At 38.4% G+C, this 21,889-nt stretch overlaps 3 protein-coding genes across 3 annotated transcripts in view; 2 read left to right on the plus strand and 1 right to left on the minus strand.

Annotated features, from left to right (window-relative positions):
• Positions 1 to 4,899: 4,899 nt before the first annotated feature.
• Positions 4,900 to 11,584, plus strand: LOC126376849 (trypsin-7-like). The gene is made up of 8 exons (XM_050024400.1): positions 4,900 to 5,029; positions 5,612 to 5,746; positions 7,332 to 7,509; positions 8,010 to 8,103; positions 8,346 to 8,537; positions 9,347 to 9,435; positions 10,367 to 10,430; positions 11,426 to 11,584. The coding sequence occupies exons 1-8, from the start codon at positions 4,900 to 4,902 to the stop codon at positions 11,582 to 11,584; spliced, it is 1,041 nt and encodes a 346-aa protein (XP_049880357.1).
• Positions 11,585 to 12,320: 736 nt separating this feature from the next.
• On the minus strand, positions 12,321 to 17,051 carry LOC126376737 (V-type proton ATPase subunit G). Its single transcript, XM_050024300.1, has 4 exons — positions 16,874 to 17,051; positions 14,246 to 14,346; positions 13,507 to 13,605; positions 12,321 to 13,015 (listed from the first exon to the last, which is right to left on the minus strand). The coding sequence occupies exons 1-4, from the start codon at positions 16,953 to 16,955 to the stop codon at positions 12,944 to 12,946; spliced, it is 354 nt and encodes a 117-aa protein (XP_049880257.1). The 5' UTR covers positions 16,956 to 17,051; the 3' UTR covers positions 12,321 to 12,943.
• Positions 17,052 to 18,016: 965 nt separating this feature from the next.
• LOC126376567 (E3 ubiquitin-protein ligase MYLIP) overlaps positions 18,017 to 21,889 on the plus strand; it is a 28,654-nt gene continuing 24,781 nt past the window's right edge. Inside the window, exon 1 of the mRNA XM_050024045.1 lies at positions 18,017 to 18,348. Coding sequence (XP_049880002.1) covers positions 18,265 to 18,348 — 84 coding nt within the window. The 5' untranslated portion in view covers positions 18,017 to 18,264. The remainder of the gene's footprint in view (positions 18,349 to 21,889) is intronic.

The following is a 21,889-nucleotide window of genomic DNA, read 5'->3' on the forward strand; positions in this document are numbered from 1 at the left end:
GTTGATAAACTGTTTGATATTTATTAATTTTGTAATCGCTTAAGTAACCACGGCTCTGTGACGGGTGTATCCGTTTTAACTTGACGCTTCTACGAGATGTTGAAAATATGTGAATCACTGTATATTACAAGCAAATATACACACATAAACTCACGCCCGTAATCCCTAATGGGGTGGGCAGAGCTGCAAGTAATCAAAGACAACTTGGAGCCACTGTTTATCAACAGGGTGCCCAGTTGGTCTTCTGAATACATCCCGCTTACCTTCCAAATACATCCCGCTTAGGGACGGTACTGAAAAGTATCGGCGTCCGAAGGACGTAATATACGATCCCGACGACCCGATTACTCTAGCCATAGAGGCGGCCAATCAGCTCGCGACACCAAACACTTCAGCGCTTATCGCTATCGACCCGCTAGGGTCGATTATTCCTTTCAAATATTCTTCCTCTCAGACGACGCCCTGAGCCGAGGTTCGCGCCCGACCGGGCACCCTCAGGCCCTTTGTCTTAAACGTTGTACCGGGTGGGAGCCTTCAGCGCTCCCCATTTGTCCCGCCAATTAGTTAATGCCATCTGCGACAAATCTACAATAAGTCACGTCAAAAAAAAGTGTTCAGTTGGATAACTTCGGCTCAGGACGTCGTTTAAGAGGATTATTTGAAAGAATTAATTAACCCTCATGGGCCGATAGCGATAAGTGCTAAAAGAGGATCGTCGACCACGCCGGCGGGGTCGGTGTCGAAGTGCAAAATGACCCCTTAAAATATTTTAGAAACCACGCGTGAAAAGGTTAGACAACCTTTGATCCTGAAACAATTTACATAAGAAAATCTAATATTACCAGGATGTGTGATGCGCCGATGCGTGACCAAGGATCGACGCGTGCGCAACGCACTATATAAATGATTCGGTACGTTTTTTGCAACTCAGTTCAACAGTGAACGGTGCGAATTATCCTTACTTAAAAAACATGAAGTGTGCGGTAAGTTCATACAAACTGGTGCTACACTGCCTGTAAAACTAAATACTACACTTTACAATTATTTAAAATCAAATCAAATAAACTTTATTGCACAGAACTTAACTTCCATTTTACTTTTTTGCAATTATTTTCTAATCTATAGAAATTCTAATCTAATCTAATCTAATCTAGCCTACTAGATCCCACTGCTGGGCAAAGGCCTCCCCTTCCTCTTTGCATTTTTAGCTAAGTATAGAAATTAGAGATTTAAAATAAATAGCGCTTTAAAGTATTTTATTTCTAAACTAATGATTAAATGTAATGTTTGGGGGGGGGGGGGTTAAAAGGCCACATTGAAGCCATACATCTGAAACAACAACATTGCGCACTTACTTTTGTTTGCGCAAATGTCAAATTGCAATATTACCTTTATAACCACCCCTGGTCTGAAGAAGCTGTGAGTAGACTTCAATTGTATTTTAGGTGCCAATTTCTCAACACCTTCGAAACCATATCCGTCTTCTCGGGCGCCAGTACACCTAGTCCAGAAGCTCGAGAAAGCATACCAGTTATTAAAAATTAAATATGTACGTAATCAAGTAAAACATACGTTACTTATAAACTTAAGTGAGATATTTGACACTAAGCTTAAACTGACTATTTTTGTTGCTTTATCTTTTTTTAAATGTTAATACTGTACTTACAGTTTAATAGTTACAAAGAAATATGATAAAATTATCTATTTTTAAGCGTTATTCATTTTTAATATTTCATTTATATAAAAAATAAAAGTGTAGTTTTGTAGGCCAGTGTAGTAACTGAAGGTGGTGGTGTTGGCAGGCGAGTCTTAGTTTAGTGAAAGTGTCTTCAAGACGTCTCAACTGAACAGGGAACCAACGGAAAACTTGAAAAACGTTTGAAGCGGTTCCAAACCTGGTACCGGACTTGCACCAATGAGTTATTAATTTATCTTAAGTGCAGTTTTCACTAACACAGTTGGCTCGACCATTATAGACGGCGATTCGGCTCACCACCTATCACGTTGGTCTAACAGAAAGCTCGATGAGATGTGGGTACTTAGATCATCTTGCGATGGATGTACCTCTAACTACCCCATTAGGATGTAGTCATGAGTTTACATGTCAAATGAGTCCGGAATTAAATGTACGGTGTACATACATACATGAACTCACGCCTATTTCCCACCGGGGTAAACAGAGACTATGGAATTCCATTTGCTTCGATCCTGACACACTAAAGCGATAAGTATACATATAAAGCGAAGGTTGGTTGCCACATTGACCAAATTGGAGCTGTCCTTAGAAAAGGTTCAGTACGATCTACTCTGAACCGGCGTGCGTGTATGAAACGTTTGATGAATGTGGAGGAAGCAAGAGAAGTGTGTCAGGAGCTACCTACTTAATATAGTGATTGATTTGATTGATTTCAAAAGATTTTTTTTTTATTATACATAAAGAAATTACAGTATTACGGACACAGTCTAACAATACTTACAAAAATTAATTTAGTACAAATAATTCGCCAGCCATGAACACATACAGAACAGAAATTTATGACACATACATTGAGAACTATTTTAAAAGTTAACTATGTTGGTATTATCAATCTGGAATGGAGTATTAATAATACTCACATAGCCAACTTATATCACACAGCGACAGTTTATATGAATGTAGATTAGTTAATATGAGAGTACAGTACGTTCTAATTTATAGCAGCTAAGTATATAAAAGTACTTAATATAGTAAAAGCCGTTTAACTGTCTAATTATAAGTTGAACATCGACGGCGCTTAGAGCTTGACGCCAAGCGCGATGAATTGAAAGCCCGACCACCTACGGCGATCAATTATGCATATTTAAATGGTGTACTCACATGCCCACTATGTGCGAGGATCTTTTCCAATAAGATTGGCTATATAAGCCACATGCGAGCACATGAACGTCGGAGTTGAAGCAGTCGCCGTAGCCGAAATCGGCTGGATCGCATCATCATCATCATATCATATGACATCCATCTTGGAACTAATTTACAGGATGTTAGTGACATGGTACCGAATACTGAGGGAGATCATACACCTCATGATTCTGAGTCTTTTCAATTTCACTTGATTTAATCAAGTAAAATTTTCCGCCGCTAAATTCCTGATTGTTTCTGTGTACTGATTTTTAAATTATTTCCAATTCTATATACTTTTGCAATGGAACATTCCACTTGATATCAACTCAGAATCATGGCCACCATCCCTCAGTCTTCGTTACGATGTCACTTACACCACGGACAATTAGTGACGTTTAGTGACGCTTTCGTTACGGCGTCACTAACCTTAACCTAGCAATAAGTACGTATAATGTTCTTTTTTACCCTACAGGTGGCTATTGTTCTGGCCTTAATCGGCATGGTGGTGACCAACCCCATCGCACCACTTGGCCACGTCTCTATTGGTAAATACCTATTTACATTTTACCTAAAGGTCAACTCATCATCACTAATTTAAGGCCCACGCTCTTGTCGGTGTAGCATTCTCCATGCTATTCTGGGCGCCATCCCACTCGCGTCAGACAGAGTACTGCGGGGCGGATGGCAAGAGGGAAATCACTGCCCTGTTTTTCCCTAAAGGTCATCTTAATAAAAGATTAAACTGTCATTGTGGATTAAGGTAGATCTCGAGGTCCGGGTTCGATCCCCGATGGGGGCATTATCGTCATCATTTTGAGAGATTATTCCTTGTTTGTTCAATAAGTAAGATGATTCCATGTTTCGGAAGGCACTGTTGGTCCCGGGTTACTAGACCAAACGCCTTAACCAACGCGCAGTGGAGCAGCGTGGTGGAATATGCTCCATGCCGGTTAATACCTGTGCCCAGCAGTAGAACGATAATAGTCTAAGTATTTTAATTTATTTACTTATATCTAAAAGACACAATGTTGGAGGCGATGTTAGCTCCGCTATAAATAAAATTCCTTCTAAATGGTGATAAGCGGACTGTATTGTATTTAAACTAAGAATGATTAAAGTCAATGGCGTAAGTCCCGTAATATTGCCAGAGCAAATAATATTACAGTAAAAATATATTATGACTTTGATGTTGCCAACATGCTACGGCCTTATACAGCCTAGTAGGTATCTTGTCATTTACCGGACACTCCATAAAAAAATCTCATTCTTATCATGTGCTGACAGTCTGCACTCTCTTCCGTAAAAGGTCCGGCCAATTTTAGCGCCATCCCTAATGTAGATATATCCGATATTACTGAAGAAGTCACAACGATAAAACTCAAAGATAAACCTAAGAAAAGGAATCTTATTAACAAAAAAAATAAGATGCTGATGAAGAAACGTAAAAATAAAAAAAGCTGATAGTAAAGTTACTGTTCTTCGATTTATATTAAACATTTCTTTTTTATTTTGCAGCGTCCCCTCTGCTGCTCCCTTCAGCAGTATCAGTGAGCTCGAGCGTGGTCAACCATGGCGTGACCATCCCACGCGTGGTCGTCCCGCATGTGGTCGTAGCCCCCGTGGTCCATGCCCCCGTGATCCATGCCCCCGTGGTCACCAGGGTCTCAGCCTGGCCTTCCTGGGGCGGCTGGGGGTGGAACAGTCTCGCCTTAGGCAAAGGATGGCATTAAAACCACGGACCTTCCAACGCTAAAAACTCTTTGAAATCTCTGTGATATTCTCAAAGTCTTTACATTAAAATACCCACCTCATTGTGTACGATAAAATACCTTTCCCCTGTAGGTACGTAATGTTATATATTTGTACTTTTACAATTTCAAAATAAATTTTCTATTACTTCCGTTATCGGTGTTTTTATTTGTTACTTACTTACACAAATAAAATATGTTATTCGCATTATAATTCTCAATCTCCCGCAACATTGTTTATTCAAATTACTTTTTTAAAAGTTTAACAAGATGGCGGGAGTTCACAAAATGGCCGCTGTGATATTGTTCCTGAATGCATTACTATTTGTAAATTGCCACAGAGATGATGCCAGTGATGCCTCATCTGATTCTACATCTAGTGAGCATGCTGATTTTACAGGTAACTATTCTGATAAGACCTAGTTTCGATTGCTCGATAGTTCCAACGTATTTCGCAACTCACATCAAGTGGAAATTATCTCAACCTGTGAAAATACATGGACGGCAAATCAGAAATTGATTACAGGAGTTGGCAAAGTTACTTAGTTACATAAGCGGCAATAAGACTGAATTTACATACTTAACTTCGAATTTTCTTGTGAGCTCGCTCACATTAGACCATATTTTGACATTAGTAACCAGACTCATTCTGACAGGTATAATTCATCAGGCTATGATAAACGTCTTTTTATGTCCCACCACAAAAACAATAAAATTAATATTATCACAAAATAAATAATTTACTGTTTTATACCGCATTATATGAAATCATCTTAAACCACTGAAAAAACACCTACAATCAATGACTATACTTCTAGTAACATAATTATACCTACATCAAAGCTCACAGTTAACGAAAGTTCATTTTATACATCTACCTACTTTCCGTGACAAAAAATAGAGATGTCACTATAACAGCATTTCTGGTGCCGAAGTTTGTAATAAAATAACGCTCTCAAAATAATATTTCAATCTTCCTCAGCCGTACCAGACAGGACGCGAAACGGCCGGCGCAGTCAGAAGAAAGAATGGCAGTACGAAGGACTCCCGATCGACATTCCGAAGCGCAGAGCTGATCCCCCCACCACCACCACTACCACGACTCCAACTACCACCAGTAAGGATAACTCAGTCCCACCCCACGTTCCCACGTCTTCAAGCACCAAAATTAATATATACCCAAAACCCACCACAATTGCCAGGTCTACCATCTTCTTCATCGATATACCCGATGATCCTCTTAATCCAGACCCTGCAGTGAAAAATGTAGCTCCCAAGCAATTCGCTAAATCTAAAAAAACTACTCCTAAACAATTATCAACATCTGTACAAACTTCCGTAAAAGGTCCGGCTAATTTTAGCGCCATCCCTAATGTAGATATATCCGATATTACTGAAGAAGTCACAACGATAAAACTCAAAGATAAACCTAAGAAAAAGAGTCTTATTAACAAAAAAAATAAGATGCTGATGAAGAAACGTAAAAATAAAAAATATTATGACTTGACGGGAACACCGAAATATTCGCGTCCGATGAGTACGACAATAAAGTCAATTGCCTCGAAGAATTCGAAAATCCGCGCAAATAATTCCGTGACTAATTTGACAGGAATCAGTTCTTCGTCTACAAGCTATTTCTACATGAAACCTACTACCCAAGGAATGGGTAAAGGCATACCTCAAATCGCCGTCTCAATAGGAACCTATACCACAGGGGCCTATACTCAACCCCAAAGTGATGATAAATCACATGTTATAAAATTGAATAATCTCAACGATGTGCTAAATTTCTTCAAATTGGCTGCTAATTTGAGGAAGATTCAGGTAGGTAAGTCGATTGATTAAAGAATAGAAGTTAAACCTTCGGAACTTAGGCGATTCTCACACGCGTTTTATAGTGTAGCACCGCGCATTGAGGCGATGTTCATATGTTAGGCATCAGCAGATTACACACATGTCAATACGCCCTTGCCACCCGCTTCACCGCCAACCACATACATGGTCGTTGTGAGAATCACCTTACCTGATTAAGATCATCTATCGACTGCAGGCTATCAATAGTCCTCTATTTTACACCATTCTCGGTCCTGTGCATAATCTTTAAAACTTAACTACAACAGCTAAAAAATGTTTTAAGTAAATATTTTAAGTAGATTAGCTAAAAAGAAATGTTAATTTCGAAAAAGAAAAATTATTACTTTATATTTGGAATTGTTTATTCTGCATAACTTTATAATTAGACACTTATATTTTGTATTTTTCTTTTTGGAAATTAAACATGTGATGCATTTACAAACTTATTTTTATTTTAGTAAGTACTTGACTAAATCCCTAATAAACCGAACCGGATAAACTATGAATTTAAATAAAATATCGCAAATTTAAGCGTAGTGGACAAAGTAGTGGACTATACTACATACTCCGGTTGAATTGTGAGGAGGCCTGTCTTCAACAGTGGATACGATAAACTGTTGATGTGCGCATACACCACACATCCACATAAGATCGCGTGTATTTCCCGTTGGAGTAAGCAAAAACACGGAATTCTGATACACCACCTTCGGTTCTTCCACTCTCATCAAAGACGTCATGCTTGTCGGTTTCGAGGCTTTAGAGTACTCTTGACCTCCTTTTGACCGTTTGTTTTTATGAAAAATCTACCTTATCTGTTCAGTCTACTTAGATCCATCCCATACCAACAGCAACAGCAGTCTACCCTCCTCTCAACCCTCGCTTCCGACGCATCTACAACCCTGACGAGCGCGCGTCCATCGACGAGTACCCATTTCTGGCTGCGGTGCTCGTCAACAAGGAGCTGTGGTGCGGCGGCGTCATCATCGACCGCGATAGAGTCCTCACCGCTGCGCATTGTCTGCAACTGTTAGTACTGGCTTCTTACAATTAGGCTAGATGATAATTGACAACCCTGGAGGTGTTCGTATAACTCAGTTTAGACTTAATTTTAACCTATCGAGATTTTAGAGATTTCGAGATTATAGAGATTTCGAGATGTTAAAGATTTCAAGATTTTATAGATTTCAAGATATTAGATTTCGATATTTTAGAGATTTCGAAATTTTTAAAGATTGACATTTGAGATATTTCGAGAGTTTCTGGAGAGACACGATTAGACCTCTAGCTAAATGAGATACATTTTACGAATTATAAAAACGAGTTCACATCCTGAATACTTCCCTGATTGCAGTGCTCATCAAGGAGCTGTAGTGCGGAGGCGTCATCTTGACAGATAGAAATCGGACACGTCTTACAAAAAATCACTATGTGCGACTATCCTTAGTTTGGCTGCTTCAGAAGCCACGTTATGCAGTTGCTCCTGGTTACTACTTTTAGATGTTCTTCTATGATATTCTTCTCGGCAGGCAATACAACAACCGCTTCTTCCGCGAGTATGTCAAGATGCTTACCGTCAGAGTAGGATCCACCAACGCTACTGCTGGAGGGGAAGTGTTGAAGGTACCTACTACATCATATAATAGGGTAGATTTATTTATTTTTATTTTAGAATAAAATTTAAATATACGAATTTTTCGAACTTATGTTTGAATATTATCACGTGCTCAGTGATGAAGGAACAAAGGAAAACATCATGAAGAAACCCACATTCCCAAGAAATGCGCTACGTAGGATTTTTCGGGGTGTGCTTTCAAAAAGTGTTATCTGATCATCTTTGATTTGATTTTTGACGATGTTTTCAGGTAGTGGGCATCACCTTCCATCCAAACTACAAGCCGTCGACCCTGGAGTTCAACGCAGCCGTGCTGCAGCTCCATAAAAACCTGACCTTCGAGACTCGGGAGCCCTACTTCGTAACCAAGACACCGTACGCCCGAGAAAATGCCATTGCTGTTGATAATACCGTCGTATTCCTTGGATGGGGCTCTGTGCTGGTAAGGATCACATGGAATCACGCCTGTATCTCTGATGGGGTAGGCAGACGTGTATACTATATACCCAGTCCTAGCCAGCTATGTAATAAGGGACGAGCATATTGCTGAAACCACAAATGATATCAATCAAAAACGATCAAGAATCATAGATTGAATGACAATCCGACTAATTGTTGACCCTAGCTAGCTTTTGTGTGTCGGAGTGCATGTCAAGCATCTAACTTATGCAGTTTAGATTTTATGATACAACATTTTTTCCCGCTAACGCCCATTTTTCAAAATACAGCTATAACTAAACTTTATATTTACTAAGGTATGCATGCATGCTAGATTGAAAACATCTACTCATATTTTACGCAGTTTAGATTTTTCATACAAATGTTTTTTCCCGCTAACTCCCGTTCCCGTGGGAATTTTGCAATATCCTGTTGCAACTAAGCTTTAAGTTTACTAAGGTACCTGCATGCCAAATTTCAAGCGTCTAACTTAAGTGGTTTAGATTTTTCATACAAAAGGATTTTCCCGCTAATTCTCGTTCCCGTGGGAATTTCAGGAATTTCTTTCTTAGTGCACCTCTACGGTACCTAAGCTACGTCCCTTCCAAAGTTCAAGTGCCTACGTTTAGCCGTTTAGGCTGTGCGTTGATATGTCAGTCAGTGAGTCAGTCAGTTTCTCCTTTTATATATTTAGATACGCGGTAAGAACCCGGTATTATGTGTTTCAACCTCATTCACATAGACACCACAGAAATTGACTTAAATCTAAAATGTATTCTCAATACTCAATATAACATATAAATATTCACCCAGGGTGGAGGAGGCACAGGTGGGTCTGTGCTGTTACAAAAGGTGGAATTGCCGGTGTATGACTTCTCCGACTGCCAGCAGATCTATGGAAAGTATGTTTATTGTTTGTTTATTATAATTTCAAACTATATAATTAACCTACTTATTAAAAGTCACTGCACCTACATTGGTGTTGGCAAGGTCGGTTGCTACGATTAAATTAACCCATTTAACGGCCTCCGTGGTCCAGTGGTTGAGCGTTAGGCTCACGATCCGGAGGTGCCGGGTTCGAATCCCGGAGGAAATATAACAAAAATTACTTCTAGTAACTGAAACCAGGGTTACTAGAAGAAGATTTATTAACCTACTTAATTAAACGTCACTGTACATACATGATAGTTTGGCGGCGAGGGTGTGCTGCCGCCAAAGGATGTTTTCGGGGTACCGAACTGAGCATAGTACCCCGCTAGTCACAAGTTGGTAGTGTGACTAGGGATCGACGATCCGACAGTGTTGTGTTGGAAGTTGTATATATGCGTCTTGCTGTGTAAACTTCGATACCGCGTTTCACGACCGCTTGAAGAATGTGGCGCCATCTGTTGCATGTGAGCGGAACTAGGTGGCCAACTAGTTCCGCTACAATAGTCTCGACGAGTTCGGTTGCTACGATTAAATTCACCCATTTTAAGCATAATTGACATCTTCTCTCGTGTCGAAGCAATTCACCGATCGATCTCATCACCCCTGGTGTCATGATTACTATACTGAGCAATAATTGTGACTCTGTACCTACCTATCCTAAGCGAATAAATTATTTCTGATTGTTTATCCGATTCTAGTCCGAGAATGACGGACAGTAGAAAATTACTTACTTAGTGTAAATATAAGTACTTAGTACCTAAGTTCGGATCCATCATTTAACGGACTCGGATCGGAATTTGCGCATTTACTTTTATATGCGCTAATATCACATTGCATAATTTAAAAAAAAAATGCTTCAATGTGGCCTTTTTAACCACGCAGAACTCAATGTTTCTTTCACAGAGTTCTCCTGACACGCACTAACTTCTGTGCTGGATACATAACTCTACCTAAGAACGTCTGCAATGTAAGTCTGGTTCTTCGTCGAGCTATTAATGAAAAATGTAGTTGGGCTTTGAGATAGACTACTCTGGGCGCCATCCCACTCGCGTCCGACATACTGCGAGGTGGAAGGCAAGAAAGAAACCACTGCCCTATTTTTCTCTAAGAAAGTAGCATGGACAATGCTACATCGAGAAGAGCATGGCCCTTAAATTAGTGATGAAGATATAGTTATCTAGTAGATATTCGACGTAAGTATGCCTTTGCAGAAAAGGAAATCACACCTGCCTCTACTAGTCCTGCCGTATAAGGGGAAACCACCGGTAAAAACTTGATATATATACCTATCTACTTGTGACATATTCTCAATTACCTATTATGTGAGAATTTACGTAACATAAGCTCAAGAAATAGAAGCTCAGAGGGGAGGCCTTTGCCCGCTGGCTGGCGGCTGGGAAAATCCAGGCTAGTAATAAAAAAAAAACATAGCTCAAACACTCAAAAAAAGGTAGTTACATTCGTAGGTGTAGGTACATTCACACACACACACACACATACCCTCACGCACGCACGCACTCACTCACATATAAATTTAATACTTAATAATCATTTGAAAAAAAATATATAGTTATTTTATTCCGTTACTTAATTATTACTTTTCAACTGATTTCTATTTCGTTATTTTGACCATGACTATGAGGTGGAGGCCTGCATCATAGAATACTGCGTACGTGTCTGGACTCCTAAAACTACTATACTTACCTACAGGATAGTTAGTCACACTGTAACGAATACTGAGGGGGATAATTCAGACCATGATTCTGAGTTGATATCAAGTGGATTTTCCTGTCGGAAAATTCATGAAAATGTTAGTGTTTTGTTTTTAATTATATTCCGTTACATACTTTTGCGACGAAAAATTCCACTTGATATCAACTCAGAATCATCCCCCTCAGTATTCGTTAGGGTGTCACTAACACCCTGTATAGCAAAGTCGACAAATGCATTGTGGACCTTCAGCACGACGCGGGCGGCCCGGCGATCCTGGATGGCGTGCTGGTGGGCATCCTGTCGTATTCGTCCAAGCGCTGCGACCAGCCGGACCAGCCCGCCGTCTTCACGTCTGTTGGAGCGCTGTCGCCCTGGCTCGACGACCTCAACGAGCCCAAACCACGGTGAGGCAGCAAGCCCTTGTAGTGTTGCCTATCAGCTGACCAAACCGTTTGATGTGTGCTATTAATTCTGTCGGGTTATTAGCCATCATATAACCAGACCATTAAAGACCCCACTGCTGGGGCACGGGCCTTCCCTATGGATAGATAGGGAGATCGGGCCTTAAACCACCACGCGGGCCCAGTGCGGTTATTAGCCAATGTAATTTTTTTATAGGGTTGTTTTAGATTTGTGCCTAAAATTGACGTGTGTTCCATAAATTGTATGCTTGTCGATTACCCGTCTCTTTCCTTTTCGGCGGATAAGAAAATAACAGATCTTAAATTTAAATTAGATGGTGTCTACAGGAATTAGCACCATTGTCCTGTATCTATTAGATAGTTATAGAATATTGATAAATAAATTATACAATAGATTACGTACAATGAAACTTTAAACTTTACTGTACTGAACTTACATCCATCGCAAGATGAATCAAGTACCCACGCTTCATCTATCTTTCTAATAGACCAACATGATAGCTGGTGAGCCATACGCATCGCCGTCTATAATGGTCGAGGCAACTGTGTTAGCGAAAACTGCACTTAATTTGTAAAAAATATAGTAATTTAACTATTTGTTTACTAACAATTATTTTACAGATTAAAAACAGTATAAAGTGAAACTGGCTGATCGTAGCAGTTTCATCCGTCCAACCCTCACCTCAGAAGCTTCTACTATCATCTACACAATGAAACAATAGTTTGGAATTACATCAATAATATATTTCCTCTAATACTGTACAGACCAACTTCCATCTGACTACTTTGTAACAAGATAAAATAAAAACATTAAAAATATCATTTCTCAAACATTATGTATTTCTATTCAACATACAACACTGAATATAACGTACAATTTTAGAGTATAGTTTATTTATTTTTAATTGTGTTCTCAAGCGGATCTTCAGGTGTTATCAAATGGAATGATATCGAGCTGATTCTCTAACAATTCGTCGTTGATTATTTAAATATTTCAATTAAAATAGGGCAAAAATCAAGCGTTCTTATATTTACAGCTGTTATTCCCGCGTTTTTTGTTGTCAAATTGACAAAATGGCGTCGGTTCGCGCCTTGAAAACAAACGTGAGAGGAAAATGGCGTCACGTGGAAAAGCTTCAAAGTTCGATAATAAACAAATTGTTTAAGTTTATTCAAGATGTGTATAGAAGCAATGTGAGCGCGGACACAGGTATGTTCTCAAGGCGCTAACTAACAATTGCCGCGCTAAGCCTACCGAATATTTTAAGGTTATAACCATAACAATAAACGCTATAGTCACGCCATCTTATGGAGTAACGCGACGACTTAGTAACTGGCGTTGAGTTTACTTGATGCGGTAGTTGATGTGCAGCTCGGGCTTGATGTCGTATACCAGGTTGAGGATATCTTTGATCACCTAGAAAAAGAAGATATTGTTAGTGAGTTCAGTTAGTACTTCTAATATTCCTTGTAGACTATATCAACTAAGCCAACAAAGTGATTGCATTCTTTCCAACATGAACTATCTAGAACTATGAACATGAACTATGAGTGATCTGGGCCTGTCACCATATACCTAAACTTCTCATGAAAAAAAGATTTTTCGAGGTGTGAAGATTCACACCTCGCAAGTTTATGTTTCGTAGTATGGTTCATAAACGGTTTTAAATAATGTTCCAAATTCAAATTTGAAATGTAATTAAACTCGTAATTACAACGTACTTACATCGGCAAGTTTAACTTTCGGACAATCAAGTGATCAGCCTGGAATGTCCTAATCAAACTAGGGCTCACAAAGTGCTTTTTGTGATAGTCCCTACCGGGGTTCGAACCCACAGCCGGATTGTGTACCCGACGGTCAACCGCAGGACCATGGAGGCTGTTAATAATGGTAATGTATCAACTTACTCCCTCCTGTTGTTGCTGGACCATTCTGTTCATCTCCTCAATCTTGACCTTGGTCTCGGCTTCGATCTTGGCTGCCACGCCTTCCCTCGTACCCATGTGCTGATGGGAAACAATAACACATGAGAAACTGAACGTAAAAACCTTTAACAATGAAATTTACACTCCCCCCCTCGATCCGTTAAAAAAATGGGGACTTAGACATAGCTGGCAAGGAGAGGGTATAATAATGAAGTTATGTAATACATAGCTTTATATGATTACCACCCTGCAAGCAATGTGCCTTTTCGATGATGTGAAAGATAGGCATGACAATAGGCAAGTGCTTCATCAAAACTTATTTGTTTCATCATCCCAATGCTAGACTAGCATGCTTCGCGTTGACCAACGTGATAGGTAGTGAGCCTAATGGCCGTCTATAATGGTTGAGACAATGGAGTTATTAGTGACAACTGCACTTATATGAATAAATGAGTGATGCAAGTCCAGTACCAAGGTTCGAACCAGCGCCCTCCGCTTCAGAAGGAAGCCAGTGTACCTCAGGACCACAGTGACTATTATTACTTTATCCTCCTAAGACCGAATGTTCTTTATAAATCCAAACCCCATTGTTTAACTATTGCGTCTGGATATCTCGGTCTTAAGAGGATATCATGGAACTTTGAAGACTTTTCTATTTTAAAGTGTGGTATGGAGTACTGGAAAACATGAGTATTTGAGAGTGCAATGCCCCTGCACCAACCTTGGCCTCGAACTCCTTGAACTGCCTCTCGCGCTCCTGTCTGTACTTCTCCACCTCATCCTGAGCCTCCTCCTTGGCCTGCTTTAGGCGTTTCGCTTTTCCTGAAATAAAGAAAGCAAAATAAATAAATGAAGGGGATGCCTTTGCCCAACAGTGGGATTGAATAGGCTAGATAAGATGAGAAAGCAAATAACATATCGTTTTTTAAAAATACCTATATTTAATTTGTATTAAAATTACGCCGCGCTGTCTACCTACTGAATATGTATATTTATGTCATTGTTTTAAGACGAAATTTGTAGCTAACCCTATCACAGGCTTCGGTCTTTTTGGGTTGCTACTGTAACACTGCATTAAAAACAATTTATCGCGTTAACACGCTCTTTTGGGTCTGTTTTGGATAGTGGTGTAAATTAGCTATAAGAACTTGTAATAATAATAAATATATAAATAAAAAAAAATAACTGAAAGTTATGCTGATCACTGAGAAATTGTTGAGCAAGTATGGGCATGTAATGAGGACGGATGAAAGGCATATATAATGAGGAAAGTTATGAGTATGAATGTGGAAGGATTTTGTAAAGGATATGTGTGTGAAAGGTGTGAGTACTGAAATGACGACTCACAGAAACAAATACATTGCCGACCACACCTAGAGTGGGAAAAGGACAGGAGGATAACCTACGTATATTTATTTACCAAGGTAACATAAGGTTAATAATAATATAAACCTTTATTTCTGACAAGTTTTTACATATGTATAGTGAACTGACAGTGTATAATATAAGAATATGTTTAACTAATTATCTTTTTTTTTTTACATAACTAGGTTACTACTATACATCTCTATGTATAGTCATCATCATCAGCCCATTAACGTCCCCACTACTGGGGCACGGGCCTTCCCTATGGATGGATAGGGAGATCGGGCCTTAAACCATCACGCGGGCCCAGTGCGGATTGATGGTTATTAACGACTGCTAATGCAGCCGGGACCAACGGCTTAACGTGCCTTCCGAAGCACGGAGGAGCTCGAGATGAAAACTTTTTTTGTGGTCACCCATCCTATGACCGGCCTCTGCGAAAGTTGCTTTACTTCAACAATCGCAGACCGAGCGCGTTAACCGCTGCGCCACCGAGCTCCCTCGTATAGTATATACATCTATATAGTATATACATCCAATCCTCACCAGCGTAATAGGGGGCAAACCTATTTCTATTAATAGGGCACAAATCCTAGAAACAACATGATATCTATTATTTATGATCCAAACATGGCTCAGACTTATGAGTTTGATTTTAGTGGTGTTAGAACCCGAGCCAAGATTCAAATTTTGTATTGAAATTGCTTTTCTTTGAACACAAATAATTAACCCTTTCGGAATTAAATAAAATTGGGTTTCATACTGTCCATTATACTTTTACAAGTTCTATAATAAAAAAAGTAAAAGAAGTAGAGAAAGAACAAGATACCTATTCTAATTTTATTTTCAAAAGTAATAATGAGTATGGTCATTGACCCCTTTTATTGACTTTTCCATACAAATTCAATAGACAATTTTCAATTTCACATTTCATAGAAAGTATCTCATTTGACTAGGTTGTAAAATAACCTATGGAATGAACATGTAAAGTATATTTATAGATACACTGCATAGGGACAGGTAAATCAGCTGATTGTCATATAAAATACATTTGTACAATCTTTTTATACATACAATTTATTGTTGAGTCATCCAAACCAGATTAAAAAAGCATAAAGCATGACAAAGGGAATGGTATTAAATATAGTCATAACTATAGGCAATACTAAAGAAAAGAAAGATTTTGGATACCCAAAACTTCTGTCACAATTACAGTAATCAGTGCATGAAGTCATGTGACAAGTTACTATATTTTCAAGTTACAATAGGGTGGTACAATGGGAGTTTCTTATTCGATCCATTATGCAAATACGAAAGGAGATAATAGGATATTTACTTGAACGAATAGGTATCTTTTATACTACAATTTGTATCACGCCAATCAAGCGATCTGCTAATAAGATTACTAGATTGCAATTTCAAAAGACATATAATTAAAGTATGTGCTGTCAGAAGTAAGATACTTATCAATTAATTTTCCTACAGGAAAGTTTAAAGCGCACACCTTACAGTACTTATACCCAGATTATATAATAATAGTTGCAAACTCTTAAAAGGGAGACTCCTAGCATTGATAAGGAGATAATTTTATTGCTACAAGTAGGTACTTAGTTCATCTTTGTACATATCACACTAATTGTCATAAGTATCTACCAAATAGAGATGTTAGTACTGCATACTGAGTTATTTAGAGCTGTTTTACTGGATCTCCCACTATGGAGGGGAGATATAGCATCAAAACTGGTTATCTGCAGTTTCAGCAATATACCAGGGTCAAGCAAGTAACATCATGTGACCATTGAAAATTGGGAGAATTTTACAAGAAATCTTAGAACTTTCATTGGCCTTTGTAAAATCTTACACTAATAAGGCTCTTTGGAAACTGTTTCTAAAAACTAAATGGTGAAAAACGAAGATACATAATATGTGCATGGGAGGAAGGGAGGAGTACCTACGCAGTAAAAATTGGAATTTTTTCACTTACGCTTTCTCGCCTCTGCTACTTTCTCGGCCGCGCGCTTTTCAGCAGCCAAAAGCTGCTGGATCCCCTGTGTCTGACTCGCCATAATTGAGAAACACAAAAACTATGTCAAGCGAGAATCGAGCCCAAGACACGAATCAATAAACGAAGAAGTGCGATGTGACGAAAGTCATATGATTAGTTTAGTACCGCCATGTTGTCACGATTGCCGCTGTCGTCGGCTCGTGCTTCGAAAGTCTGCGTAAAAAGAAACGAAATGACAAACTAAGTAACATTTTTTCTTACAAATTTTGTCATTAAATAACGTTATACGTAGCTTTTCACAGTATTTGGTACGTAAAATTACGGATGATTTATTTGCTATTATAAGTAGTGGCGAGTTCAAAATCTAATTATATTGAAATGTCTGTGTGAATCGGAATACTGAAGTGTTTTTAATATCTAGAATTGCTAATAGATGGCGCTTGATAAATGTCATAAAATGTTTTTAATTTACGCAATGGCACAAATCCTTTTATAATTATTCCTTTTTTACCGACTTCATCAATATTTAGTTGCATAAATATAATAATTAATGTGTATTAAATAAATCTATTTCACAAATAAAACACATTTTTAATAATCTTATAACGAAAGTACTTAATGACATCAAACGACTGTTTTACAATAACAAAACGCATAGAAAATGCGCGAAAATTAAAATGTGCAAAATGAGATCAAAGACGGTTAAATATATTGTCTAACATAGAAAATGTCTTTTTATTATTTTCTGACATCATTCAAAATTCCTTTAATATATAAAATCAATATATTATAAAATCAATTCGAACTGTTAATAATAACAAACATCAAATGGATTAACTCCGTGACCTAAGGGGAAGGGGGATTTGGGAGCCGTTACTACAAGTTTCATTCCATCCTTTTCTCTATCATGCGAAAAAATGAAACGAAGGATCTACCTGCGTACGGCGCTCCCTATGCAAATAATATTGCAATCGCTTCAATCGTTTTACATTGACGTATTTGCGCGGAGACAATATTGAAACACTTTGTTCATAAGGCAATGGAGATTGTATAACACGAGTTATTTGCGTTGTAGAACGCGACCGACGCAGCTGAGTCCGCGCCCCCCGTACAGCGTCACGTCACTGTTTTCTTTATCATTTCGGTGGCAAACTTATCATAGTATGGCCGTCGTGAAGTATTCACAGTTTTACTTCCACAAAGAATACGCGATAAACATTGCACAGAGCGAATTAAGAAAGACATTTTTAAACAAATTTTTGACGCGAGTGAGATAAACAATAAACAAGTGTTCGGTTGAATTCGAAGAAATAACCTGCGACCTTTTTCGTTTCAAAAAATAATTTTGAAGTACAAAAATTTTGTCCAAGATGTGGTTAGTTAGTCAGCCGAATTCTGTGATTTTGGAAGTCAAGGTGGACCCCAATGCCATTGGACAGGAGTGCCTCGAAAAGGTAAGCGAGCATCGCAGATGTTTGTTTTATGAAATGTTTATACCTATTTCTTGCATGTTCATTAAATGTTAATAATTCAATATGGTTGTGTTTGCTACTTAATAATGTATATTTTTATCTAGTTTTATAACACTGCCAGCATATACCTAGTTTAAATGCTTTCTATTTATTATGTTATTTAGCATAGAAACCTTCGGAGCAACAGATATTGAATCCCATGCTTTCTGTATTTTTTATAAATTTCCTTAAATTTAGAATTGAAGTGCCAAATAGGGTTCATTCTGTCCAGTTCTTTGTCTTATAGTTGTGTAGTGTCTAGTTCAACAAAGATAATGTTAGAATTACAAAAGCATTGTGAAGACACGTTCGCGGCTACGTCACAGCTTACCTTGCGGACTTTGGACTCGGCGTGTTCACGCTAGTACTTCGTGAGGTATTCGAAATTCAAATGCAATCACTATTAAATTGCGTTTTTCTTTCTACTTCGACATGGCTAGATTTCAATAGAAACGTCCTGCCACTAAAATATTACATCAATGTATTATACCTAGTTTTAAGTATAGAAGGCTGAAATGCAACCTTACATACAAGTTACGTTCTTTTCCTTATAGGATTTCCTGGTTTGTTTGTCTGTACCTAATTGATGTTTTAACAATCCTCTTATTATGAGATATCATATTTATAGGTAGGTACCTACTATCTTTGTGTTATGTGCAACTTTATCTAGGTACCTCTAAAGGTACCTAGGTATCTACCTATGATATTAATAGCAACATTTACTTAAATATATATGTTAAAGTAAACAAAAAACATTCTTTGTATCTTAATCATAAACTCATTTATCAATAAAGGGTTGATATTGGTAATGATTTTGCGATTGCAAATATTTCACAAGAATCTCGCTGTATGTTTTGGGCGCCAAAAGATTTCACCGCCATCACTGGCACCCGCCCAAATCCGTACCAAATGAATCTAGGACAATCCGAAGGATTATTTTCAGTTTCCTACCTATATTTACAAACAGTGTAGGGGACTACACTCACGAAATCGGTTTTAGGTAACCACTGAATTCGACTTTTATGAGTATAAATTCATATTTGTATCATAGATAATGGATATTACGTGGTTTGATGTACATTTGTGCCTATTACAATTTGGACTTAACCATAGCTGGCGACGAATGAATACTATACACCTCTGCCTACCCCTTTGGGGATACAGGCGTGATGCTATGTTATGTTGGTATATTTACAACTGGATAAACTAGAGGACAGGCCTAGCAAAGATGTTTTATGACACCTCTTAACATAACTTAACCAGTAATTTCTTTATTAACAACCTAGCCATTCCCTTTAATAGCACTGCAAATACTATGGAGACTATAGCAACTCCCTATAAACAACATAATTTAGAGCTAATTGAAAAGGTGCGACTCGCTTAACCTGTTTTAACACTTTCCATAAAACGGTCGATTTATTTGTTTACATTCTATCCTGCCGAGTAACATAAATGTTGTTCTTTGAATATTTCACAATTGTTTATCATAAATTTAGAAATATGGAAATTAACCTGCCGTTTACAACAAGGACAGAAGATAAAATTTATTTATAGTAACTTCCAGAAACCAAAATAATATTGTAATTACCAGTGGTACCATAAAATGTGCACGATAAAACACCTAAATAACAGAATCGGGGCGCGCCAAGGCGGTCTATTCACGCGCACCGTCACACCGGTGATTGTAACTCGGGTCCAAAGTCCAACAACAACAGCTGTGAACTCTCTACAGAACACGTGCTCGCTGCGTGATCGCGCAACACAACGCATTTTTTTATACTAGTACTCTCTACACATACGTAGAATCTCCTTGGTTAAGTTTTGACCAGCCTGCTTATGCTTCCCTGGTTTTTACTGTTTACCTAGCTTTGAAACATTTTAACTCTCTGGAGTGGATTAATTGAAATCTTTACAAGATCTCATGTTGTTTACCAGTTCGCGTATAATCGATAAGAACCGAAACCGCTATGCATGAACTTCGAATAAATTGACACTCGCAAAACAAACTCATTGTTCAACTTTCATTTTAGTATACAGGGCAAAGTCTGCGTTTTCCTGGTAACAACCAAGTATGGCGAAGTTCATTTAACTTTTCCGGATTCGTTTTCGTTTAGTCAACATTCTGAAAAACCTAGTCATTCACAGGCACCTATTAGTATTAGCACGGTTACTAATAGTAGTACGATTTAATCGTAAAGAACTCCTGATGCCAAACAATTCTTTCTGAGAACGACTTGGAAACAAGGAAAGCGTTTAAAATAACATCGTTGCAGCCTTGTGATAGGGTTTCGATTGCTGTAGGTCGTCCGCGCGAGTCCAGAGTCCAACCGTATATTTAACTCAATAGAGACGTGTCAGGGTTTATTAGCGTAAGGAGGTTAATACGATCATCTCTGAATTCTCCCACGTTCGCACCACTCATACTGTCCTGGTACTTTTGTAATCATCAATATATTTTGCTAAATTGGTATTGCGATTGCGAAATAATAACAAATAGGTTTGACTGCAGTTCCATTGCAACATTATCAAAATTGCCGATTTATCTTTTGCATCGGACGGAAATCTACTATCATATTACTGTTGATTGTAGACACTAATTTGTCTGCCGATAAATAATTCCGACAATTGCCACCGAAAACATTTTTTGCCTCTATTGAACTTTCCAATTGGTGCTGTGGACTTTGCGCCGTGACGTCAACTTGTGGCCATCATTGGGTAACGGCCGCCTCATTGTTTGTCACAATATCCTCCGTACCGTTTATGTTTGCCCGTGGTACGCCTGGCATTGTTATTGACGCTTCCTTGATTACTTATATGGGATGAGCCATTATTAATAACTGTCTCACACATTGTATCAAATTCCAGTTTATGCTTGCCTCGTACAAACGAGATATGTTTACAGCCTCACGCAACAATGTTTTGCGAGCTAGGATGAAATCTGACGAGTTTAAAAACCAGAGTTCCTCCGTCCTAAAGCGTCTGTCTTAAACTTTCACTTACGTCACCATCGGACAGACAAAAAGCGCTTTCGCGGTAGGTATACTACGCTCTCATTCAGTTCAAACGAATTCAAATGTCGATCATTCATCACTCAAAGCTTCTTTTAAGTTCTTAACAAACAAATAAGAAACATCGCAATGCAATTAGCACATAGACTTTCCCTTTAGATTAGCTGCAGATGTTGCCAGAGGTTTCAATCGTAAAATCATAATCAATATCTTATTCGAATAAAACACCTAATGCCAAAATACAGAATGTTCTCGAGCCCACTAAAGTATATTTAGTAAAAGGTAAAGTCAATGTTGAAACGCGAGTATTTCGCAAACCGAAGTGCGGCCCGCACGAAGCTTGATGGATCGTAATTGTATACTTAAAGTACTACCGGAAATGTACTTTATTACATCTGGGTTGCTTGTTAAATCTCATGTACTGTTCCGATTAGATCAATTAGAAAATTACATGTCGTTAGGCGGAAGAACGTCAC

Source organism: Pectinophora gossypiella, chromosome 21 (genome assembly GCF_024362695.1).
Source record: "Pectinophora gossypiella chromosome 21, ilPecGoss1.1, whole genome shotgun sequence".
Taxonomy (NCBI): domain Eukaryota; kingdom Metazoa; phylum Arthropoda; class Insecta; order Lepidoptera; family Gelechiidae; genus Pectinophora; species Pectinophora gossypiella.

Bases quoted from the DNA above. Each gene is read 5' to 3' on its own strand.
- LOC126376737 (XM_050024300.1), bottom strand. From the start codon at position 16,955: ATGGCGAGTCAGACACAGGGGATCCAGCAGCTTTTGGCTGCTGAAAAG. The intron at 14,347-16,873 runs GTAAGTGAAAAA...TCTTTATTTCAG, and splicing joins AGTAGCAGAGGCGAGAAAGC to GAAAAGCGAAACGCCTAAAG. The intron at 13,606-14,245 runs GTTGGTGCAGGG...GTTTCCCATCAG, and splicing joins TCAAGGAGTTCGAGGCCAAG to CACATGGGTACGAGGGAAGG.
- LOC126376849 (XM_050024400.1), top strand. From the start codon at position 4,900: ATGGCGGGAGTTCACAAAATGGCCGCTGTGATATTGTTCCTGAATGCA. The intron at 5,030-5,611 runs GTAACTATTCTG...AATCTTCCTCAG, and splicing joins TGAGCATGCTGATTTTACAG to CCGTACCAGACAGGACGCGA. The intron at 9,436-10,366 runs GTATGTTTATTG...TTTCTTTCACAG, and splicing joins TGCCAGCAGATCTATGGAAA to AGTTCTCCTGACACGCACTA.